General features: G+C 34.9%; 1 protein-coding gene across 4 annotated transcripts in view; it reads left to right on the top strand.

The window, feature by feature from the left end:
• LOC115450491 overlaps window positions 1-27,536 on the top strand; it is a 475,244-nt gene that overhangs the window by 308,532 nt on the left and 139,176 nt on the right. For all 4 annotated transcript variants that reach the window (XM_037439712.1, XM_037439711.1, XM_037439714.1 and 1 more), the window contains exon 4: window positions 14,551-14,687. In XM_037439712.1, the coding sequence (XP_037295609.1) occupies window positions 14,551-14,687 (137 nt within the window). The remainder of the gene's footprint in view (window positions 1-14,550; window positions 14,688-27,536) is intronic.

Raw genomic sequence — 27,536 nt, 5'->3', positions numbered from 1 at the left:
TATTATTCCATGGCAGTTTATTAATCCCAACAATACAAAAGAACTAAATATGCGTAACAATTATAATAAACAATTTTAAACCTAATCGATCTAGCCTTGAAAAATTTTTTTTCATTTATAAACCAAACACCTTTTCTGTTATTTATTCAACAAAAAATGCCTTTTCTCCTGTTTCTTTATTATGCAATTAATCATGTCCTTTATCCTGTGGGTACTATTTCACTGCATAATTTGTCAATTTTTCAAACTAACTTTACACCCTGACTAAAAAACCACGTCATCACATTAATATAACAAACACGGGAACTGCATTATGCAGTTATTTGCCGACGCTACTCCCTAAGGATTATAACCCTCTGGACCGGCCGCGGATTCTTAGTAAATAGTGTTTTACCCCCGCCCTCCGCGATCGCACTCCGAGAGGATTTACTCAGCGTCTTACCGATGTTTGTGTAGTGTTCATGTTTATATAGAATAGTTAATAGACATTAAAGTTGCGGAATATATATGTTGGATATGAAAAGGAATTTATAGACAGCAATATTTAGTAGCTTTGCGAAATTTTACTCTCGTTTTTGGGAATAAAGCACAAAATGTACAATATAATTTAGGTTTGATTGGTTATTAACTTTAATTTATTCCTTAAAAATAAATAACATATCATAATATTCCCATCATTTAAGCGAATGTCTGAATAAACAATGAGTCCTCATTTGTAGTACACATTTTTTTTAATTATACACTAACAAATATTTGTGATATTGTTTTCACTATATTATCATATATTATACGGCTGTATTTATCCACTATTAAACATTCATTATTATAATTCTTCCGGTCCTGCGCTATTTTCTAAAATCCAATTTTAACTCGCATTCCATCCATCTAATGTATTGGTTTCTCTCATCATCCACTACCTCATTTTCTCGTAAACCTTAACCAAAAAAAAACAAAAGCTAATAATGAGATGACACAGTACATTTTATTCAAACAGTATTACAAACAGGTTCTAATTTACAAGCTGGATACAGCAATTAGTTTGCTCTGACGGATGTGCCGCTCACACGAATTAGCTCAGCCCGCTTTTGGGCTCGGATTAGGATTTGGACGCATTCGGACGCTGCGATGTGATAAACAATGACATACTGTTGCAGATTGTTATGGGGATTTTGGGGTATGAATTTTTAATTCATTCTGCGGCGATGTTGGGGTTCGGTGACCTAGTATTTGACCAAGTAATGCACCACGATTGCTTCGATATAGTAGATGTGGTTCATTAGTGATCATTTATCATCTAAGTGTCATCATCGACCACAGGGTCCTTACTAACATAACATAATAGTAACACGAAAAGATCCAAGGGAATTAACAACATAAAAAATTATACCGCATTCAAAAACCAAAAAAGAATTTAACGTTACCTACATACTGGTTATAAATTTTGGAGTCGGTGACTAATTAAAATTGCTAGTTAAGCTAGATAAATACATGAACAAATATACGATAGCCCGAAGATTTCAAACATACTTATTGAAAGCCGTTTACATTCAGAAGGTTCTTGTTACCTTTACCAAGTCTTCTACCTTGCTTCCAAATGACACTAAAACATCAAAAGCCACACGCAAATAAACTTAACTCTCCGGCTCGTAGGACCATAAACCTCTTGTCCACATTAATTACCAGTAATTATCGAATGCCGATGAGTTTAATTTATTTGGAACATACCGTTCAACGGAATGCTTTTGTGAATTAAACTGATTTCGCTTCGGTGCGCTTTTGAGAGATTTCCGTTATTGTTGATGCTTTTCATTTAGCTTTATTGGAATTGTATGTAAATTAAACTATTGTATAATAGAAAAATATGTGGTCTTTCTATTTTCTGCAATTTTTTGATGGGTCAGTCCTTTTTGATTAGTTACTTTAAATCGGAACTAGAGGTGGGGGCATTCATCTTTCAGGAAAGAAATTGGGAATTATTTAAGAACGAATTTACGGTCATAATCCAATGTTAGTCAATTTGTAAAGTTACATCAAGCTATGACATTTATTACCAATATGATAAGATCCGAAATATTTAAATATCATTTGCAGTTATTCTAGTTTAAGTTAAATAATCAATCATTTTTTCAATGGGATCTCAAACAATTATTCCCAATTTTAAACCTACACAAAACAGGTTCTGAATACCCAAAGTGCTCGAAGCATGTTCAAATCTTATCCTAAACTTCAATTCGATCAAAAGTTCAGCGATGTCGATCGCGGTCACTTCGTCCGTCCGTCCTTCCGGGTCGCGGAACTTCGTTACATTTGTAAAGCTTTAACTGTTAGAGTTAACAGTATTTTATACTGGATCTCTAATTTATTTGTTACTAACTTTTACTCGCGGCTTCGCCTGCGTGAAGCAGTTTTCCGAAATAAAAAAATAGCCTTTTTAGGGTCTTAAACTATCTCCATACCAAATCTCATAAAAATTCGGGCTTCACCCGCGTTTCAGTTTTCCTGGATAGACTATAACCTTCCCAGGTTCGTAAACTATCTCCATACCAAATTTAATAAAAATTCTTTCAGTAGATTATAAGAAAATCGATAACATACAGAAGAATATATAGTTTTACTTAGTAATCATATAAAAATTACCCTGTAATAATAAATTTCAAGATGCTATTTAATATTACCAGTTATAGCAACTGCATAAATTACCAAAACATGTGTGACTGTTTACAATTAATTTATCTCCTGATATGACGTGACACGTGACATAACTTTACGTGACATGCCGTGACAATGTGACTTGAGGAGACAAAAATAGATTAGCTATATTTGGGGTTGCACCTAATTTCAGAAGATAGGTTGGTGGATTTATGGCTGCAATAATATTGAAGACAGTGTGTGTATGTAGGAATTTCATTTGAACAGGGAAACCAGAAACCATTAGTTCAAGGATACAAAAGTATTTTGTTATATTTGGGTCTTAGGCAAGTCTGAATCTTAATACCCTAATCACTAGACTGTATTTTCTATAGGTTCAGAAAGTGAGTGTTAGATGTTATTGTTAAATTTAATTAAAATCCATAAAAGGCCAAAAAGCATAATTAAGAACCTATAAAAGGATGAAAGGACCGGTATAATTGTGTTGACTGGCAAGAGGACTTTTGTCAATTGATATTTTACCGTACGCTCCACTTACCTTCAGCGCCAGGCAATCTAACCTATTTAATAAAGCCCCTATATATAATTTTGTAGTCAATATGAAATTGACCACCACCGGTAACCTCAGCTCTAAGAACTGTAGTTCGAATCCCGGGCCAGGCAAAATGATATTGATTTGCTGCACAGTATCAGCCCGGACTCTGGAATTTTTGCTTACGGCGATAATCCCCTGAAACATGATGGGTTGGGACACTAGCTGGTCTCCTAGCAGTAACTTTTCGTACCCTTTAAAGATAAAAACATGTGTGTGATATGAAATCATGATCCTTTTAATTACTGAAGGAAAACCGACTTTATCTTTAATAACCCAAAATGTATTTTAGAAGCGCAAGTTCCACACATGCTCCCCAATGAAGCGATCTCATCAGCAGCAATTAGTATGCATGGCCTGTTCTGAACGCGACGGACTTTTGCCTCTACTTTTATGCGACATCCCTCAACTAACTAACCGCTGTTATATTTTAGAATAATTTGGTAGTTTCTGAACACAGTAAATAACAATATCTTTATAACATCTCTAATAAATAAATTGCAGGTCCACCAAACTATGGAATCGTTTGAAAAGACGTGCAAGGCCAGCTATAGTAGCATACATAGCATATAGTTAATAAATTACAACAATAAAGCAATGCCTAGACTTGTGCTCGTTATAGTACATAATCGTTTTTTTTATTGCTATGAATGACGAAACGAACTTGCCGTTCATGGTGGTAAGCATTTATAAAGCGAACTATAATTGATAATACACAACGCTTATATTTGATATGAACAACGCTATACGTTGTTCAATTCTCATGTAGGTTTCCTCACAATCTTTTCCTTCGCCTAACGAACTATAATTGATAATGCTTACTAAGAAGAAGAAAGATAAGTTGTTCAAACAAGGCTAGTATTCCCTTGTCTATAAGATTTGAATCACCCTAGGTGCACGTCACTCTCATTTGGTTTGGTAATGGAAGTCAGACTGGGCCTGCAGCTAAACCGAATATCGAGCGCTGTCTCCTTGTACGTGTATTTGAATTTTGAAAGGGTTCTGATGTGCTGTTGTTGTGGATTTTATATTGAGGGTCTGACGATAGGATTTATATGAGATATTTACGTGAAATTTCTATTGTTATTTCATGAAAAAACGCCAAAATTTCAAATTGAATGTTATTGCGCTGTATGAAAATTATTTATTTTAAAAGGCGACTTTTTCAATACACTGTAATTTTTTGAGACGATGAAATATTTTTCTATGTTTTTTCTGATACGTAACATATTATGTTTTCTTATCTTAAAATGAGTCAATACTAGATTTTGCTCGCGGCTTCGGCCGCGTGAAGGAGTTTTCCGGGATATTAAATCCCGCTATATATATTCCCGGGATGGAAAGTAGCCCATAACATTCTCAAGGTTTTAAACTATTTCCATACCAAATTTCACAAAAATGCGTTTAGTAGATTTTGAGAAAATCGATAACATGTAGACAGACAGAAAAAGTAACTTTGTTGTGTAATATGTATAGATAGTGGCACAAAAATATCAATGAACAAAAGTTCCTATCGGCCTTAATATTATCCTAAAATATCTCAACAAATATTGGATTACAATAAGCAGATTACTTACACACATATAATTGGTGATTGAATTATTTATATCCTTAATCCTGCTTAGGAAATCTGTGACCAGCGGGGGTGGGATGAGTCATTTTTTGGGGGTCAACCCCTATAATAAAAGATGTAAGATTTTATTGTCATCTGTTATTGATTGATTCCAGCAGCTGTCAACATAATTGGAGAGTTTTTGCACGTGTTTATTTTCGGGTATTTGGTGACAGAGTTGCTAATTTAGAATGACAGTGGCGGATTTAGAAGGGGATTAGTGATTAGTCATAAGAATAGCTACAGGAATCCATTTTTCAATAAATCTGTGATTTAAACCATTATTAGTATAGGGAGCTGAATAATACTTTTCTTCTAACACAACTTCTTTACTGGTAGGTCTCGCATATGTAAAATTCCGCCTGGGTAGGTACCACCGCAATGTCTATTTCTACCGCCAAGCAACAGTGTGTAGTCGCTGTTCTGTCCCGGTTCGAAGGACATTGTAGCCAATGCAACTTCTGGTCATAATAAGACTCAACATCTCATGCCTCATAATGACGAGCGCAGTGGAATACCGAACAATACTTTGTAATTCAAGATGTTGAATGATGTTTCTGTTGTTTATGGGCGGTCATATCACTTACCATTAGACGAACGGCAAGCTCGTCCCGTCATTCAAAGAAATAAAAAAAAAAGAAAAACAATTTAATCTGACCTAAATAATAACGGATAAATCTTGTATTTTAATAAAGTGATAATGATTGAAGCATAAATTCCAGCATTAGGTTATATGGCATAAAATTATAGGGTTTTAATAATTATCATTATTTCAACAAAGTGCAAGCGAATTACAGTCGTAAAATCTACTTAATAAGTTCAATTACCCGTTAACGGTCATAATCATTAACATATTAAATACGTAAAATCTAATAGAGGGCAATTTTGTAAATACCCTTTTATTACTAATACTGTATATTAAAAATATGCTAATATTTAACTGCTTTTAATTCTACGTATTGGGTGTATAACGTCAGTGGCGCCCTCTTTGTAATTTGGCGGCAAAAGAGTTGCGCGTGCGGGTCACGTGGCGAAATTTCGACCAATCGTGGCCCCTTTGTTTAGTATGTGACGTCACGGGCTAGTTCGTGGGAAATGCGTTGCATTATTTTATTTGACCACTCATGAATCAGTAGGTCTTCTATTGAATGATTCAAATGTCGCTTGGAAGAGATTATTCGACATATTTTTGTGATAAATTTATACATTTAATGTAGTACGCTTTTCTTTTTTTTTCGAACACGGCAATGTGCCTACAGTGCCCTTGAAGGTAAGTAAAGTGGAGTCCAATAGAATGTCGACTGACGAGAAATGATTACTCCTCAGCAGTTGATATAATTATGCCGGCCTGTTGGAGCCGGATATACACATGCTGATGACAGAACGGTACACATTTAGCTTGGCCATTATGGCAGATTTTAACACCTTGTGTATGGTAGTCGCTATCCAAGCAGATACAACCTATATCCTATCACCATCAAAAATTCGTCCAATCAAGAATAATTGTTTCATCGTTATAAAAACTCAGTTTTTTACTCATGTCGGCATGCGCTCCCAGACAGAACTACACACGCTAAACAGAAGCAAACTAAGCCAACTGATTTGCAATATTGATCAAATATTTGCCGCGAATGTTTGTTTGTGTGCCGTGCTCACCCCCCGTGGAACCCTCGCGAGGGTTTATTTTAATGTTTAACGCTTAAGCCAACCCCCAGTGCCTAGGTTGTCAATAAAGGATGTTTGGAGACGAATTACCAACTTCCTTGGAAGTGACTTTTTCTTTGTCAAATAATTGATAAATATTTGCGTTGGCGCTGGGAACGGGTTGTCAGTAAATAAGACTAATCGTCTCCTTTTTAACTCAAAAACGTATGTCAATATGTCGCACCTTAAGAAGTACAATGAGGCTAGTGCAAAAAAACGTTAAATTGACTTTATAATTCACATACATCGCAATTTTTTCCAGGTCGGGCAAAGTGATATTTGGGTTTTTTTTGTACAGTTTCAGCCCGGAGTCTGAAATTTGTGCCCGATATAGAGATAGGCTCGTATATCACATCATGGGACGGAACACTCTTGGCGAAAAGTGGGTGCCTTAGTTACACTCTGCGTACCTCTTCGAGGATAAAAGCGTGATGTGTGTTTTCCTTTGTAATAGTCTATTGGTTATGTCTGTAAAATAAAAAATATGGCCTTAATAAGCATATTCTTAAAAAAAAATCTTTAAAGGTTCGATAAGTTCTTGCTTACTTATTAGTTGTGTTTAAACAACATTGATACCTAATTTTATTCCCGCTAGAAGCAAAATCGAATTTAATAATATATAGGTTTAGTTAGAGGTGAAATAAGTAAGTCTTTACGTGTTAAATAACAGCGGAAAACACGCCTTATTTAAAGAATATTAATGAATAATATTGTATCTTCCTCTTAACAAAAATATTAAAAAACACTCATCAATAATAGAGTACAAGTAGATATCTGACTTTGCTGACGTTATATCTCATTTATATTTGACTTAAACAGGGAAAATAGCGTCAGACCGAACACCCACTCTGAGATGGGTTCCGTATATTTATCCTTACAAAAAAAATGTTTCAATTCAAACTGTTTTTTGGTTAAATTCTTAGCTTTATTATATTTCACTTTTCTTTTAACTTCATTGGATTTTGAAAACTTTTACTTAAATCGAATTTGCATACAGTGTAAATACTTTTTCATTTATTTAAAAACAGTCCCACCTACAAAATGATTAAATGAAAAGTATGTTTTTACCCGCATTTAATAACACAAACACGTCCTTATTCCATTACCTTACACTCACATAAAAAATTAGTACTCCTTCATTGAAATTATAGCTAAAAAGTCCAAGGAACCTTAGAAAACGTCTTAAAATATCGGCGGGACGTCAGCAGTCTCCCGACTTCACTGGAGATGACTTTGATTGATTGCCTCTTCTTATGAATAATAATAGTTCATATTCTGAGAAAATTTAAACTTGGAAGAATGTTATATTGAAAATAATGTTGGATTTTATAACGATATCTTGAAGATACTGTCATTAACTTTACTAGCTATTATTTTACGTGATGTAAAACACTAACGGAAATACTGATTTCTAGTATTTTTATAGTATCTGTGGCGGGTTGTGAAATTTTGATTTTTTCTATAAGGGCATAGCAAAGTACCCACTGCACCTGATGATAAGTGGAGTGGAGTCCAAAAGAATGTCGACTGACGAGACCTCTCGACAGTCGCCACAATTATGCCTGATGGAACAGGATATACACAGGCTGATCCCGGAACGCGACACACTTACGTGGGCCATTATAGCGGGTTTTAGCACCTTGTGTACGCTGGTCGCCATCCGGGCGGATGTAAAATATATCCTACGAGAGATCATGAGTTTGTTTTTAAAGTTTACGCTGACTGCAAGTATTTGATTCCAGTTAGGTTTGATTTAGATAGACGAAGCAATTAACGTGTGACAATATGTTGTAATTCTTGACTATCTTGTTCTTTGTAAATTACTACTTAGTGTGAGTAAGAAAACTGTAGTATTTGCAGCCGTAAATGACTAGGCATTTTGAGACAATCTCTAATGTTTTAATTACAGTATTAATCATCATGGCGTAATTTTTTGTGATTACTATTTCTGACTTTTTTACTATTTTGGGCTTAACATAATACTATTTAAATAAAACAACCAAACAAGATTATAAAGTGAAAAATACACCAAGCTATTCTGGAATCGAAAATGTTGTTCCCATCATAAAGTATGGCTTCCTCATTCCCAAGGCGGGTGGGACCGCTCGCCCTGTCACAACACCGACGGATGAATGATGCCCGACCTATATAATGAGCTTTAAATTACTCGTTTCCTTCATAGAGACGCTTGAATTGCATGATTGAGGCATTTTTGTTGGATGCTGTTGTTTTTGCCGGCTCTGTACGATTTTGTTGTCTTGTTGCAAATATTATGATAGACCAGGGTCCCGTTACCAAGACGCCTTACAAAAGTTTAATATAATAATAATATCAGCCCTGTATTATATTGTCCCACTGCTGGGCACAGGCCTCCTCTACTACTGAGAGGGATTAGACCGTAGTCAACCACGCTGGCCTAGTATGGTTTGGTAGACTTTATACACCCTCAAAATTTCTATAGAGTACTGCTCAGGTATGCAGATTTCCTCACGATGTTTCCTTCACCGTTAAGGCAAGCGATGATTCACAAAGAATGCACTAATTATTTTAGAAAATTAAGAGGTGTGTGCCCTTGGGTATTGAACCTGCGGACATTCGTCTCGATAGTATGTTCCACATTCAACTAGGCCAAGTTAGATTTATATGAGGAGATACTTAAAAGATTATATACGCTTTTTCGTGGAATTCGAGTCCGGGCGATAAAAAAACTATAAAAATCTCCGCGATATTACTTAATATATATGAACGGGACAGTCTCCTTAGCTCCATTACTAAGCTGGACTAATACCAATAAAATATCCCTAGCAATGTCCACGTCAAACGTCAAAAAAAAACACTGATATCCAATAACATTACAAACATTACTTATTCACACGTTTAAGAACGAGCACAAATGTTTACCCCAGCTCAAGGGCATGCCGCACTACCCCAACTGTCACGCCGGTTGACAGCTGTCAACTTGACAGCTTGACAGGTGCCGAGACGGTGTAATCGGCGTGTCGCGCTTGTTTATTGGGTACAGTGTTTTTTTACCCTATTGAAAGATATTGATAGGAAATTGGATTTGAAAATGATTTTTGTCGGTTATTTGACGTATGGGGAAAATTAAACTTTATTGTTAGATAGCGAGGTGAACAATTCGCTCGATTCGTGTCAAGATTCATGGGTGCCCATAGAAAGGGATATAGATTGCACTTTACCTAGCTTTCTGCCTGCCTCATACTAGTCGCCACTACGAGAATTTGTGGTGTCAAAACATTGCCAGTACGTAGACACTATAATAAAAAAATTTCAGTACATTATTATAACTACCGCAACACGAGTGAGGGATCTTTGTGTACTTTGTGTACGTTGTGTAGCAACATTAAGAAATATCTCACCACGCGTTAATATGCAAGTTTGCCTCTTATTACTCAGGACATATCAAAAATCACATCTAATTTCATTCTTAATGACAATCTCAGCGAACCGCAGCATACGAAACTATATCACAACTTCCGTGTTATCCCACTCAATAAAAATACATCACGTAACAAAAATAACAGCTGTCAACCGCTAATCTAGCGTCGCGAACGGAAACACACGAAAATAACCGAAGCCGACTGTTTCCTCTGTCTCCGTCGTAATGGCCACTGTCTATGGTTTGTTTAGGTTTTTTATTGTTTATGGTGAGACGAGGGTGCATAGGTATAGATCTACAAAATAATATAGACTAATCTAATGAAAAGAGTACTCACCTCTCGATAGGAAACGGCTTTTGCTGTGCCTCTGGCATTGCAAAGTCCATGAGCGGCGGATTCTGCTTACCATCAGACGAACGGCTTGCTCGTTTGCCTAATCAAGCAATAAAAAAATATCTTATATTTAAACTACTCATCGATATACATTTTTTAACGAAATATTTAATTTTTGCAATACATAAATCATGAAATATAACTAGTTAACCGCCCTGTAACCATGAAGGCTGGCAACCTTCGCGTTTCGAAATAAAATTAAATATAAAAACTAAATATCCGTTCAATATCAAATCAACACAACAGTAAACGCTTACTCGCAAATTGCAACTTTACAAGAGAAATTGTCGATACACATGAAACAAGAAGACAATTTACCCCATCCAGATGTTAGCCAAATAGATTCCGTCTAGCCGCGTTTAATTTAACTCGTGTTTAACAGAAGCGGACGCGGCTTCGCTTCCCGGGACGGGTTATTTTCGGCCCACAACAGAATGCAAAGGAATGCACGGATCACTTAAAATTTGACCGTCGGGTTAAATAATTATTTAATTAAACTTGTAAGAGGTTTAATCTAGATTATGTAATTAGGTGGAGAAGGCATATATGAACTAAAATACTTTTCTAAAAATCGAAAAAGGAACGTAAATTTGTAGAAAGATCGCCAGTCATTCATTCCGTTTATTAACACTTTATGAATGCATAGGGGATGTCATGAGAGAAACGAAAAAACAAAAGAAAGATTACCGACACAATACAGTACACATAATTGGAAGGTCGGCAGAATTCTTTTTACATATTTTTTTGCTCCCTTGATGAGGTCATTCAAAATTGCTAAACTCTTATAGAGGAATTTTTGATGCTTTTTTTGAGAATTAATTTGACATGTCCATCGCTAAGTGAATACCTAAACGTAAGCGCCATGTATATTATCCATCTTATTTTTAAAGTCCTTTAATAAGATAATTCAAAATTAGTAAGGTTATATTAAACAATTTTTTGAAGTTTTTGTTGTGAATTCATTTCAAAAGTCCAACGCTAAATGGTTACCTAAACGTAAGCTCTATTCATATCCAAAATTTTTGAAAATATATTCTATAACCGTAAACAGTAGATACATTTTTAAGGGCAAGCAAAGTTAGCCTCGTTTACCGGTCTGCCGAGACCGAATCAACTGAAACCGACGAGATACGACCAAGACTAATTTTCAATTAAAACTTCATCAAACTTAGCTGGGAAGAAACTTACTGTGGCCCGTAATGGGGCTGATAGCGGATTTTATGTTATATACCTCAGACGAAAAGATAGAGAAAAAGAAAAGAAAAAAAAAACATTATTGGCCTCAGATTGGGTGGTAAACATAATTTACAGTAAATAAAATTTATTAGTAAAAATTATATAAAAGAAAAAAAAGTAAAATACAATTTTGAGGAATTTTATAGTTGGGTGAGTACCTACAGACATACGTCCTCAGTTACTGACCCAGTGTGGATGGTATATGTCCCACCACAACAGCGCCAATAGGATCTAGATCAGCATAAGCCAAACAGCAAGCGTTTGACGCTGATTCTCATCCGGACCCTAGAGTAACGTCATATAAAAATAAATAAATCAAATACCCAGTAATGTGTTTTTAACCAAATCAGATGATCAAGTCTTTAAACGACAGCCATTATGAATAACAACGTCAAAATCCTTCATAAAAGTAGACGATGGTCGACGTCTGATAGATGTTAAGTCTCACACTAATCAACTAAATACAACGCTTTTCAAATCCAAGTATTTTCACACTACTATAGAAAACAATATAATGTTACTTCCAGACGGACTTCCAAACGATAGATTACCAATAGCAATAAATATTCCAATACATATTGACTAAAATCTGCAAGTATCGTTACATCGAATTTAACTTCTGTGTGCTAATGGAGTTTCGTCATTAACCACTGAATGGAATCTAGACGTTGCTTAATTACACTATGTGGTATTCGGTAACCTGTAACTCTCGTCAATTGCACCGCAGTTAGATAAGATCGTCGCTAAACTAACTGGAGCTAGTGTTACGGTTAATAATGTATCAGTTACTTCGGATGTTAACCAAAGGTGATCCGAGGGTTTAATTGGATATTGGAATATGTTACGTCTGCTTTCAGTCCAATTCAGTTCAAAATTACTTTGGGTTGTGCAAAATTGTGTTTACGTTTCCAGGAACATTTATTAAGTGTTTTTTTTAGTATAACGTATGTTAGAAAAAGAAATAGTAGATGGTGAGCTAAGAGAACTAATAATTGAGACGGTTCGTAGATAGTGATGTTGATTATTAGATGTACTAATAATGTATATGCTATCAGTACATAATAGTGTTTATCATTATTCAATTTCCTTGTTCATGATGTTGTGGATTCGATACAAAAAAAAACAATGTTATTGGATGGCACTGTTCTGACCACAAACAAAAAAGAACATTATTAAAAAAAAGATTCCAAATTTAAAAAAGTGTGAATGGCAATCCTGACACCACCCACACTGGCCGCTAACAAAAATATTAAAAAAACAACATTTAAAAATCTAACACTAACGTCCGGTAGATAAAATGTATTGTGATATTTTTCAATTTTCGCGCCATCGTTCGCATGTGTTCGCGACACTGACGGCATGGACTCGCCAAATTGGATTTTTATCCTGTTTGATAGAACACGGCGTTCCGCATCGGCGGCCGTGGACGATACTTTTGTTTCTGTTGTGACGTGTGATTAGTAGCGTTTGAGTGTTGGGTATTAAGGTAGAATTTAATCCCTAAATTAATTTCACAACGTACTATCAGAGTTATTTCTAGTTCCAATCGGACATGTTGAAGCTTGTGCCGAATTAGTGAAGGTCATCGATGTGTTTCTAAAATTTGGAATAGTTCAAAGCAGGATGCTGTAACTAAAATCTGCTTCGCAAGGCATCAGTCTGCGATATCTTTGCATTTCATAGTGAATCCATGCACAAACTGACCGCAGACACCACAGCGTGCGAACAGCACACGCATCGCCGAATCCAAATCTCGATTTTCGAAATTCAAAATTCAAAATTCGTCGTATCATAGCCAATAGTAAATTCATCAAAATTAATGAAGCTATAGAAATTATTACTCATTGTTTTTAAAAATTGTATTTTGCATAGAGAAACGTCCAGTAACTCCCTAAATTTTAACTATTACGCCCCGTTTTCATGATTGTATGATTCAATTTATTTAACATTTATAAATCTCTATGCATCTCTATGCCCTATGGTATTGCAGCTGTTCATGGGTGAAAGTGATCATTCACTATCAGTTGAACCGTATGCTCGTTTGCCCCCTATAACACAAAAAATACTATCCAAACATAATATTGATTCGATCACATAAACTAAACGATCAAAAACTTATTATTTGAATTAGGTATAATAACTGCCATTGAAAAATTCAATTCCATAGAGTTTTAGTTCACATATTTTGAATTTAGAATGCACAGAAGTTTTATGATGCAATTTTATCAGATCTTAACAAGCGCTGCTGTTTGCAAAGGACGTGTATTGAAGTCTCAATAAATACTCGTAAACTTAACTTCCAACTATGACGTGAAAATATGAATATTTTCCGCATCATTTATCGAGTTTCACTAAAGAAACTTTACAAAGGCTTCGCAAACTTTGCCCATCCATTTATCTAGACTATGCTGTTCTACCTGTCAATGGTGTAGACACCGCATTAATTTCCTCAGCTGTTGTGATTTAGCCGTCACTGTTATTGTATTCTTGTACATTTTGTTGCGAAGTAATACGAAGTTTAAAGCGTATTAAGGAATCATATTTATACTCTACTATTAAATAATGACTAAAAATGTAAATCGTTTGTATTAGGTTTAATTGTACCTATATCTTATATTTATTAAGTTGTTGCACATAGATAATTTTTTTTTTGGTTTCGTGGAGAAAATGATCTACCACTACCAGCCCTCGTAGGACTAACTGGGCGGTTAAGTTAGGTTTGCCTTACATGGCTTTGGGGTGTCCTAAATATGGAAAACGTCTGGCGACCGCGCGGCGGAGTCCCTAACTATGTAAACCCTATATGTATTGTAATACCAACTAAGACTGCGGTGGCCGTCTTCGACACAGCTTTAGTGGTGACACATCTTGACCATTCAGCGTAATATAAACTACTCTATCCCATTATACTTGTAAGAAGTGTATTCCAATACCTGTGTCTGATGTTTAATGTTGTTACGCAGCGCGAGGGAGCGGCGCGCAGCGATGCCGAGCGGGAGCGACGCGCGCGCGGCGACTGGGAGGCGAGGGCGCGCGCCGCCGACGCTGATGCTGCGCGCCTCGCCGCCAAGCTGCACGCTGCGCAGCGGGAGATTACCAGGTAACACCATTATACTAACTACATCTATAATCACAAGTATGTTAACATCTATATAAGCGAATTTCACTTTAAGATATTTCCAATAATTATTCCGTAAAATAAAAACCCTAGATATGTTTCACCGTGTAAATTTAATAATAGGCTTCATGTTATTTAATAAACCCAATGTGCAATCACTACGACCACGCTATATTATGCAATGTTACTGAAAAAACCCACTATTATCCAAACTTTTATTCGGAACATAGGAAATTGCGTCGATATATATATATATATATATATATATATATATATATATATATATATATATATATATATATATATATGTGTGTGTGTAATACGTATTAGATCTGGCGTTCCGTACACTCATCGTGTTCAACTCAAGTGTACTGCAATCCGTACATCTGACTTTAGTATGAATTCAACATTGACAACGTGTTGTTATGTACGGAGTGGCGCTCATAAGAACTCGAGTCTAAGTGTAAACCTGGATGTGAATAAAACATATTAGTGAAATAAGTATAATTTGTTGTTCAAGTGAATAAATAGGTTATAACAGTGACGTTTTGGTTGCCATTTTAGTTTAGATTTTGAAGAAATAGTTTATATGGACTTTCGTGTCTATAGGAAATTGTGAAAACCCTCGTGAAGCGAAGCGATAATCATTATATCATATCAACTATGATATCCACAGAAATAACTACAGTTAAATAAATATTCCGTAATGGAGAATACGTTATTAACAAAATTGCGGACGACCAATATCGGGGTAGACAGCGCCAATTAAAATTTTACTGTCGGCAAACAATCGTATTTTAATGCTTGGTTCGTTAACGCATCTCACGAAAGAGGGGGTTCTGGGAGGGCGTGAGGAGGGCGATATGTTGCGGATTGTAACAACTTTTATTTATCACTCAAATATACCGTTATGATATTTCAGTATTTATCCAATTTCTTCAGTTTAATAGGTGTCTGATAAAAAATAATCTTAGTACTTAAATACTTCCCCAAAACTAATAAGGTTATACTAAAAGTGATGGCCACAGTCTAGATACCTTTGTGAAGACAATAATTCGAACTCAAATAACCCGTAGCAAAACTCACTCTAAACATAACCGCTTCAAACAGAAATGAAAGTACATTTAAAGAGGGAGATACATCTTGTTTTCAATTATCTATATACAGCCTTGTTTCCTCTAAGTTTACGCCTTTCATGAAATGCCAAAAGACGAATAACGAAGCGTGTTTGCCAAACACTTTAACTGTCAATTTATCGCCAGATAAATCAAAAGACAAACAATACTAGTGTTTTTATTGTGCGAATAAATGAAACCATTGTGATTTCATGTTTGCGCGGCGGTGTCGTATCGGTATCTGTTATGGCATCGTTTCATTTAATGAGCCGTTAAATCGACAATCGATTATTAATAAATAGTTTAATCGATTACGTGCATCGATTATATGTTGTTTGTTACGAGCTCGTGTAAGTTTTGTATGAGATACACGTATTTAAGACGTCCTTTAGCAGGGGTTATTTTATCATGCATAACTGCTAATATAAATTAGTTATTCTGAATCCTTAATATAAAATAGATAGAATTGAAAATAAATTTAATATTAATAATCTGTTAAATTCTAAATTCAAACAGTGTTCGATCGATCGATATCGGGCAATATCGGGCCTGTTCGGTAATTAACGAACTCAAGTTCCATTTCCGAATTTACGGTGCCCGGTGTAATCGGAGCGATGGCATTGGATGGCGATAAGCGCCCGTCCGATTGGCCGATTGGCCGTAACTTTGTTCGAAACACGAAATTTGGTGGATTTACTCCGAAAGTCCGTTATATATTTGACCCAATTTGCAGGAATTGAATTTATTATTGTGCTCTCTACCGTGTAACATAATAAAAGGGACCTTGAAGGCCCCGGGCTTTGTTAGCGATTTTTCATGCAAGCTTTTCAATATTCATAGTTTGAGGAAAACTGTTTTGATATTTTTCGAATATAGAATACATTAAAAAATTAAACCAAATTTGTAAAAATACCTTTTTGCTGAAACCGTTATTGTATGAATTATCTAGTATAATATAGGTACCTGAAATAGAAACATATCTAACTGTGTACATTAAATACAATAGTAAACAAGAATGTCTCTTTGTTTTAATAGTTACATTCACATTAAAATCTCGCAACATTAAAACGTATTTCTACATGACCGGTCAATTCAATTACGTGCCGACGAAATAATTAAGCTGTGACGTCACGGATGCCCTATAAATATGTGGACCCGGCGAAATAATGGGATCGTTGGTCCATCGGAGCGAACACCAATTCATCCGGTGTCAATCACAAATCTGCCGTGGGAGCTAGCATCTGCCTCTTTTCACGAGGTCCTTGCTTCTACAGAAGTGGAATAAGATGTATTTAGAGCCTTATTAGTGTTGAAATTAGAGAGGCAGAAAAAAGTCACAAGGGATTTTTTTTTGTATTTTTTATAGTGTGTTTCAAGTTCATTGATTATATAATTTTTTTTTGTAGTTTATAATTCATTCTGTGCAGTAACTGTGTCTTTACTCTATAGTGTTTAATATTGGAAAATAAGAAAAAAAACTTTTTATACATCAAAACATCCAAAACTACAAGTACCAATTTACTTAAAAAAAAATAGCTAAATCAAAATAAATGTAAAAGTAAACAACATAGTCTGTTTTTTATAAGGTCACAATACAACACACTCAACGAAAGCTTACAGGGCCCGCCGGCCCCACACAGCCCGCCAAATCCGGCCCATCTGTGAAAATAGAAGAAAAACAAATTGAATTCGTCAAAATATTTCCGGGGGTGGGATAAGCCGATTATTGCGGTCTAAAAAACACAGATACTGTTACTTTGCCGTTTGTTTATGCATTGCGGTGCGGCGCTGGCACAATGCTCGTTTATACGCATTTATTATTTAAACTCTTGTCATGGGATGGAATGAGCGGATGATGTGTGGGTTATATTTCATATTTTTGTGGCAAAGTTGATTACAATGGCTGAAATTAACTGCTTTTATATAAATCGAAGTGAATCACTTTATCATGTTGTATAGAAGTGATATCGCGAAAATATTATAGTGTGCTCACTGCCTAAGTACATAGCGGCTTAATTTATTTCACGTTATTACTCAACGCTAAAAGATAGTAAAATTACTTTAAAGGACATAAAAACTTTACCTGTATACGTTCCTCAGGATATACCTTCTTTACCTAAAAAATAAAAATGATGTTATTTTCACACGTGCTTGGCACAGTGATCCCTCTGGACTGTTGGTAAATGGAGTGGAGGCTAGATAGAACGTCGACTGACGAGAGATGATCACCCCCTCGGCAGTTGACACAATTATGCCGGCCTGTTGGAACCAGATATACACAAGCTGGTCTTGGCACGCGACACACTTACGTGGGCCACTATGGCGGGTTTTAATGCCCTGAATACCATGGTCGATATAAAAATTACCAGCAGTGCAGCAGCATTACACCTTGGTGCACCAGTACCGCCTCTGCCCACCCCATAAAGGCGAGAGTGTGTGAGTGAAGTTTACATATATCACACTCTTAATAAAATAATGACCCATTCCAAAATTGCCAATTTGTGGGAATCGTCAAATAACCAATTTCTGTTTGCGACCTTTTAGTTTTTTCCCTTTTTTTTCATGCTATAGGTTTCATTTTTTACCTATCTTTAGTAAGCTCAATTTTATAGCAACTTCAAAAAAAAGGTAGCAAACAAAAATTAGCTTTCCGATGACTGCCACAAATTAACAATTTTGAAATAGGTCATTATTTTTTTAAGAGTGTGATATTTCCTACGACTAAAAACTAAATCTAGATCTATCGGGATACGCAGGTCACGTTGCGGTCCCCGCTAGAGTCGACGCGCCTTATTTGAACGAACGATCGATTTGTAACTCATAAATATCCAAACACCCATGGTGGTCTGATGTTTGACGATAGGGATATCCTTTATAGATATTAAGATAAGGGCTAAAGAATACGATTTTATGTTGTACTGGGTTTGATTTTGCTGCCCAAGATTGGTATTTCTTAGAATAAGATTGACAAAACTAAAAAAAACTTAGGCTATAATTCAGGGGCGATATAGATTTTAATAGTTAGAAGTTTTGAAAATCCGTTTCGTAGTTTCACATATTATACTTTACAAACGACCTTGAAAACTACATGTCTTTTATACCAAACAATATAGACGCCTCATGATTTAAAACGATGGGCCATATAAAATGATAAATTTAAGTTTGACTGCCTCTATCGCATAATTGTATTTGTACAACTGTAGTGCTAAGATCTCGGATTCGTTCCCGGGTCGGGCAAAGTGATATTAGGTTTTTCTACAATCTCAGCCGGAATTTGTGCCCGACATGGTGATAGGCTCGTCTTCTATCACATCATGGGACGAAATACACGCGGCGGTAATTGGGTGCATTAATTTCCCCTCTGCCTAACCCTTCGGGGATAAGACGTGAGTATGTGTTAATTAATGTTTAGTTATTACAAAACCTATCAAAAGAATTAAAAATATCATATTATCTACTTTAGTTGCAAGTAAAACATTTAAAATTATAAAAATATAAAGCTGAAAATCTGTTCGCATTTTTAAAGAGTTCGCACAACGCCGATGTAAAAATCGAAGTGTAGATTTAATGAAAATGGATTCTAAGCTTTGTCTGGCCGAGATGGATCTGTGATGCAGTCCGCCGAGCAGAAATAGACGGATTCCACGAAAATAAATAACCAGAGTATGGTAAACACGCCTGCATAGCGATTGCGAGGGTCATCTATCGTTATTGCGCTGGATAATAGATAATATAATTTATGGTTGTTTCGTCAAATAAAAAAGTAACTATAGTGGGAATTTTTGTACTATAATGATTTTATTTCTAGATATTGTGGTTATTTTATAATAAGAGAAACAATATTAAGCTTCTCAAAATTGCTTGTAAAAGCCGATAATATTGCAAAAACATACCTTATTTATACGTGCAAAATTTGTATTTTTCGTTATAACACAAAAATGTAAATAGTATAACCACCATTTTTATAAACGATCCCAATCGCTATCTCGAAAATGGACCAATCAGAACAAAGTATTTTTGACACGCTTACGAAAGAATTAATTTGATTGGTTCATTCTCGGAATCGGATTTAAGATTGAGATCGTGATCGATCGATCGATCGATCGTTTATTGGAAACGGCAGTTAATAATATTACAACATGCTCAAAATACAAAATCTATATTTTCAATCAATAAAAAACAAATATAAAATTTTCAAACTCAAACCCTATAAAATGCCACATCAAATCCCACCCAAGCGGACTCCGATCAAAAGTGTAAAGAGTAAATAGTCTAGACTAGAACATGCAGACCTCTTCAGTCTAGACATAAATCTCGTAAAACCGCCGTCTAATCCCGTTGCCGATCGCTTCGACGCATCAAAAAGCGATTAATCCCTTCCGATAAATGACTAACTGTATCGTAGAACTGTATTTATCATATTATTTATTAATATACAGAATAACTGTGTTTATTCTGATGTTTTCAATAAACTCAGTCGTCACTCACCATGAGGTTGTTGGGTTCGATTCTGAGGACTGGAAATCAAAATCTGTGTTAGATTTTCGATTCCTCCAACGCCCATACAGATTTTAGTCTCTATCCACGCTATAATTATTCAGTTTTCCAGTTTATTTTGGCAGTCTATCATTTATAAAGAAGTCATAAATAAATTTGAGCAAATTGTATGAACTAGAAGCAATGTCTGGTGCCTTTCCTGTTTGCCTCTAAAATAAACTATTCAACATCAGACTTACAATGCTCATGTTTTATTAAGAAACTCTTCGCTCAAAACGCGAACTTGCAACTTCTATTGTGCGAATATTTGCTGACTTTTCATAAACTAACAAAACTAAATTTGTGTTTGTTTCTCACATTTTATCTTCTATTCGTTAATATTCTGTACTAGCTTTTGCTCGCGGCCTCGCCCGTGTAAAGGAGTTTTCCGGAATAAAAGTCCCGGTCTAACGTAGTGTTATATTCTATTTGAGTCCCGGAATACATTTTCCCGGCATAGAAAGTAGACGTAGTATTAGTAATCACATGAAGACAGACTACTTTGGGGGACTTTGTTTTATAATTTGTATAGATAGATTACTCTTGTAATGTTTTCTCATAATTGTTACTAGATGATGCAGTAGGATTCTCCTTTACCGACTGTATGAATTCAGTAATATTTATCACGGTCCCTTACAGCAGTGTGTACCTGATCTGTTCTATTTTGAAAGACATTGTATCCAATATTATTAAGCATTATATTCATTAAGCAAGCACAATTATTAAGCATGAGACTTCTCACGACTCAAGATAGGTGCTAAGTAGTGTCAAGCAAGGCCTGTTGTTAAAGTGAGTAGCTCGAATCGTCACTTATTGGTTTATAAATACTTTATTTTATTAAATATTCATAGCCCGCTTTAGCTACATAAATACAGTGTCAAGCAAGTGGTCTGGTATTCAAAATTGGTTTATATTTTTATATTGCTATTGTTTATAGGCTGTTGTTACAATCAAGCAAGTAGCTCGACTCGTCACTTATTGGTTTAAAAATACTTTAAATCTATGTTTCCTATTAACTCTGCCTTCATAGCCTGCTTTACTTAGACCAATTAACCATCAACATCGCGTTCATCTAAAACAACAAAGTAAAAATAACTCAGAATAATCTAACCGTGAACTTGGGTTCAACCCCGACCTAATCCACGTTAGTCTATTTACGTTGGTCCCCCTTGGTCGTAAACTTATAAATTATAAACGTACGAACCGCTATAACCGAGGTATTTTCTATCGAGGTAGCGTTCAACAATGTAACACGTGTGCAATGTATTTGTTTATGAAATTACTAGCTTTACTCACGGCTTCACGGTGAAGGAGTGTTTGAAAAAAAAAACGACTTACTTGATATGTATCGTTATATTATGACCAAATTACACAAAATCATTATAAATTGTAGCCTATGTGTTATTCTGATGTATAACAAAAATTACTGTAAAGTTTTATCAATATCCGTTCAGTAGTTTTTTCGTGAAAGAGGATCAAACATACATCCATCCAAAGAAACAACGTTTAAAATTAATATATTTTGCGCGCACAATGCTTTAATAAAAAACAAAATAGAGATGAAAACAAAAATGTGGGTAAATAAATAACTAACTTGCTGGTGTTTGTAGGTATCTATATTTTAACAATGTTTTATCAGCTATAACCTTGTGCAGAAATAAATTTGTACCTTATTTAAATGTTGTTTTCATGTTTAAAGTCTCATAAAACTGACACATAGACTATTGGCGTAATTAAAGTATAAACTTTTTATCACGTGTTTTTTGTTATAATCCCGTTACGCTCCGCTGAAACCGACTTTGCTGTGGATTTGTAGGGATTTAAAAAGTAATAACAATAAATAAATGATTAATTACTGGCTGTTTGCGTACAATTTTTAATCCTATTACGCATCGAACCGTAACTCATTTAGAGGAAAAAACACTCGTTTTTGTTTCGATTACTGCATAAAACAATGGTTTAATACGAAAATACACTTTTTTATTGTAATCTTTTCTATATATATAAAAGAATCCCTATTTCCCTTGGTCACGCCATCACGCGTGAACGGCTTGACCGATTTCACTATTTTTTTTTGTCGTGTTTGTTATTGTCAGGAGAAAGTTGTTATGAAAGAAAAAATTCAAAAAATTGCGCGGAAACTTAGAAAATTTAAGAAAACTTAACGAAAATAATTTATATAACTATCAATTGTTTGAAATAACCGTTAGCGATTGACAGAATGCGCGCTGCAAATTCATAGTTAAGACGGGACGTCTGTCGGGTCAACTAGTGATTTATAAATATTGAAAAAAAATCATTAATATTTATTACTAAGTCAACAATTTCCACAGAGTATTTATTTTGTGCAATATACAAAATGACAAAATGCAGATGCATATATAAAAAATGCATCTGTACTTAGCTGTGATATGATTCTCATGCCACCTTATAGTAATGAATCTACTTAAAACCAATATTAACTTATCCTTGGCCGGTTTACCAAAAATCCTTTCCGATAAAAGCTTCTACATCAAAACCGTAGGCCATTGATTGATAAATATTTAAGCAGCTGTCAGTTTGTGACGCTTTTCCATCGACTAAAAATAATAAGACATACGACACCCTCTCAGCGCCCCTAAAGGAATTTAATACGGTCGGGTAATACTTTGATTTTAGATTATTTTTACGACACTTCCCTATGAGACATAAAGTCGATATCTGATGGTAGTGAAAATGAAGGTGTCGTTTGATTTACGATGGGTTTGGAATGAATACTTTAGCAAATCTCAGTATTATGTTGTGCAAACTGCTGTATATATAGTTGTCTAGTATTATATTATTCTTATTAATATGAATTACTGAAATGCCATAAATATCAAATTTTCAAACATATATTCATATTAAACAATAATTATTTAATTTTGTATATACATTATACAGCCAGGCACCAAACATGGCTCAATAAAGCCACTGTTAACTATGTAATCTGCTTTCCCATTAATTTGTCCGCCATCTTGATTTTTTCTACAAAACGTTCCTTTACAAACAGCAACTGTCCAATTTCGGAATTTTATGCTATAATCCGACAAAATTAAGATGTCAGTGCAACACGACACTGTGACATAATGACGCCCCGACACCCGACGTTCTGTAATTGTCTGTTTTATTTGTAAAACGATACGGTACTTGGAGTGGCGTACCCTTGTTATTTTTTCCTAAGTTATAATTTAAGTGTTATCCTAAACTTTAACGAGATTATTTGGTATTATAATTGAAAAATAATACTTGGTGGTATAGTACTTCGCACTATTAATAACCCTATTTTTTGTTATAGCTGTGCCCACGGCTTTGCCTGCGTTGAAATCAATGTGTCGCAAAGTTTTCCCCGCGTAAATCCCGACCCACGAGATTTTTACAACCACACGACCTCTTCAACAATAATCGTTATATTTCAATCAATTTACATAAAACCGTAATGTACTTTTAACCTAAACGTTTCTCAAGAATTGCACTATCTTTTAGTAAAAACCGTACAAAAATCCGTTCAGTAAATGTTGAGAAAATCTATCACATACAGGCAGCTTTTGGGGACTTTGTTTTATAATATGTATAGATAAACAACTTAAAGTAAAGCTACATATGTGTTTATAATTAACGAAAACCAGTTTTTATTTTCACGCTTTCAAAATCCTCCTTTCTGAAGAAACATTACCATCCTTCTGTAGCAGTTGGCTAAAAATAAACAAACTAATTTTTATTCACATAGATTCCTATTAACTAATAACAACCATTAAGATAACAAGGATTTATAATGCACGTACCAAGCACCTCCTACGTGATCATTGCGTATAGAACGAACATGTGCTCTGAGGTGTGCTTCGTTTGATCTAAGGGTTTTATTTAATGAAATCTTTATTTAGAAATTTTAAACGCTATTAGTTTCGAGCTGAAAGATTAATTAATGACGACTTCTTTAGCTAAAATAAAACTTAACTCCATGATGATTTCTTATGTTTACGCGAATGTTAGACATTTAAATAAAAACTATTTAACGGATTTTATCGCGGTTTTAATATTTTACTTTTCTCCCGACGTTTCGAAGACTTTGCAGCCTTCATGGTCCCCGCCGTGACCAGTTTTTATTTCAATGCTTAACTCCATGTTTCAAGACCAAGGCAAAACTTTGTGCGTCTAACAATTTTTATGATTTAGTTTATATAAATGGTAATTTTCCAATCTGGGTAAAGAATTTTCTGTGATGGTTTGGAGACGGTTGTAGCTAATAACTTTATCTTTATGGGAATAGGTTGGATATACTTTTGGAGTCAGCTATTTTTATTGAGCGCTAGCCGGTTTAAAAACGAATGAAAATATTTAAAATAATTGTCAAACAGAATCGAAAGTTGTGTTTTTTTTTTTAACTTTACGTGGCTCGCTTTGCTTTAACACTAAGTTTATTTTTAAAATCCTCATCATCAAACAATATATTTTGATATCCAATAATTCCTACTAATCATATTCAGGCTACAAATTTAACAAGAAAACAAGTACACTGTCGATAGTGTCGATTTACTTTCTGTATTTAAAAAGTCAGACACGCAACAATCTAGCAGACACCTTATCAGATTAGCCATAAAGTGGCAGAGGCGTAATCATATTTGCTTAAGAAGCGATGGGCTAATCGAATTCTAAAGTGGAGACCGCGTCTCGGCTTTACAGTGAAATGTCCGAAGATGGAAGGAACCTGACAGTAATTGGATGAGTCTGGTTGAGGATCCAGCAGTTTAGTCTCGAGACATGTAAAGCTATGATCTGAACAGTCGTAGTTGTGAACTAATTGTGAACATGACATGAATATATTAAGCTATCTGGGCTTTTCAAATTAGTTTATCATTTTCGGTTAGATATCGAAGCAAGAATTCGCGATTTCAAATTGTAAAACACTTCTTAACAATTGGTAAAAAGACGGCACGAATAATCCATAGCTGAACACAGAAGGTACTCCTTAAATAGAAATGAAAATGAAAAAGAACTGAAAACCAAATAGCATAAGCTTGAAAATTCCACAACAAATGTATTCCATACAAAGATACAACGCTTGTCAATGAAAACTAAACGCAGCTCCCTCATCTTTGTCGCATCCTCGACCAATTTATATTTACAGCTTCTGAAGTTGCGCTGTTCTATTCTCAATCTTATAGTTAACATTTTAAGATCATTGTATATTTTGAAGACAGTATTAATATATGAGTGTACTCAGCGTTGCATTTCTGTTTGTAAGAACATGCTCGCAATTAGCTGTCGTGAGTGAAACGGAACGTCGTAATGGCTGTCTTGTCTTACATAAAATATTCCTTGAGAGTTTTGTTATGTCTACATTAATTATTTTTAAAGTTGTCTCGTAAATGTTTCGGCAAAAGACTTCCTTGTGGAATACCTGAAGAATATATTTACCTCTGATTACTCATTTGAAAAATATATAAAAGGTTAGTTTTTAACCTCTCTTTTTGAGCCTTTTAATGAAGGAATATCTAGCGTGATAAAAGGACTTATAAAATACTGACTTGATAATATACAAAAATCACAAACTAAATACAAAAGCAATACATCACGATCTATGCTAAAGCACCGAAACTAAAAAAAAACCTTTTTTTTTTCTATAGTCAATATTTTGTTATCCACGTATAAGATAACATTGATTTAAAAGAAACAAGCAATTTTCAAACATCGTTGCGTGTTACCTTTGACTTAAATATTAACACATACCTCCATATTGTGTAATAACACGCCTTTACCCCATAAGGGTAGGTAGAAACTAATTGACACTTTGCACTAGCACAGCGTGATGATTATGATTAAAGCAGAATCAAATACAAACGCCTGTACGTGCAGAATTGATTCGAAAGCAAACAGTACCCTATCTTATAAGGGACTGGAAGTAAACAGTAAACATTTTGCAATTTTCAAGGGGGAGAAGTGCATTTGCATACAATGTTTCTGCCAAATTTAAATTCGAACAGATTCTCGTTTTACATAAATAATGGGCAATTTTATTTTTAGATTTATTTCCTTAGTTCCCTAGGGTTTAGGGCGGTTAGGTATGCTTGGTAGAGAATTTATAAGTACCTACTTACTGAGACGATTGGTAAGAATTTTAGATGCTCTTTTATTTATCCTGAGGGATGGAGACTTTCGAAATATTTATGTAATTACTAAAATACTACGTTAAATCCTAAAGTAAACTAAACACATTGATCGCCTTAAAGTAACTGTATACAGATTTGCGTCTTTACAAAAGATAACATACTAACGTACGTACATAAATGATTTATTTTTCAACATCCATAAGGCTAGAAAGTGTGTTAACACTTCTGTAATAACCCGAGTCGCAAACAAAACCACTAATGGTTACGCAGCAAATTATTAAACATATAGAGACACAGATGAAGTCGCTAACAAAAAATAGTATTCCATGGTCACTCCCTAATCTCCAAACCCATACGTGTACAGAAAACCATAGTCCAGAATGAAATATGGTGTACTTTGTATTCCCATCACGCGGCCGCCGCGACCTACGCCGTTATCGATCCCGAGCTTAGCCCGCCGGGAAAACCTTGTTTTGACCTTCGATCAGGGAAATCTTTGTGACCTTTGGCATGTTTTATTGTAACCTGTTTTGCTGTTTTTGGAATTGAATCATTTAGTGATAGTCAATGTGCCTTTATACTACTCAGAAATACTTTTTTGTTGCAAAGTTCTTTGGTTGTGATAATAAGATCTCCTTTAAATAATATTATCTATTGGTCGCGGCTTCGCCCGCGTGAAGGAGTTTTACGAGATGAAAAGTAGCCCTAGACCTTCCCAGGGTATTAAACTATATCCATATCAAAGTTCGTAAAATCCATTCAGTAGATTTTGAGAAAACGATCACCTACAAATAGACAGCTTTTGAGGACTTTCTTTTATAATATGTATAGATATATAATAATAAGTTAAATATCTATAACTATTTACTTATCTCTACACGAAACCTGGATAATATAGAGTGTATATATTAACCTTTAGGTTTTGAATAATGTTCTAATAACTCCACAGCTATTCAGATACCCTTAGCACTCAATCGTACAGTAAATCCACTATTAAAACGGAACATTCGTTTAATAACGAGTAGTTCATAAGCTCACAGCTGACGCCGCTC

The sequence above is a fragment of the Manduca sexta genome, chromosome 17 (genome assembly GCF_014839805.1).
Source record: "Manduca sexta isolate Smith_Timp_Sample1 chromosome 17, JHU_Msex_v1.0, whole genome shotgun sequence".
NCBI classification, from domain to species: domain Eukaryota; kingdom Metazoa; phylum Arthropoda; class Insecta; order Lepidoptera; family Sphingidae; genus Manduca; species Manduca sexta.
This window is presented reverse-complemented; position numbering and strand designations above follow the sequence as displayed.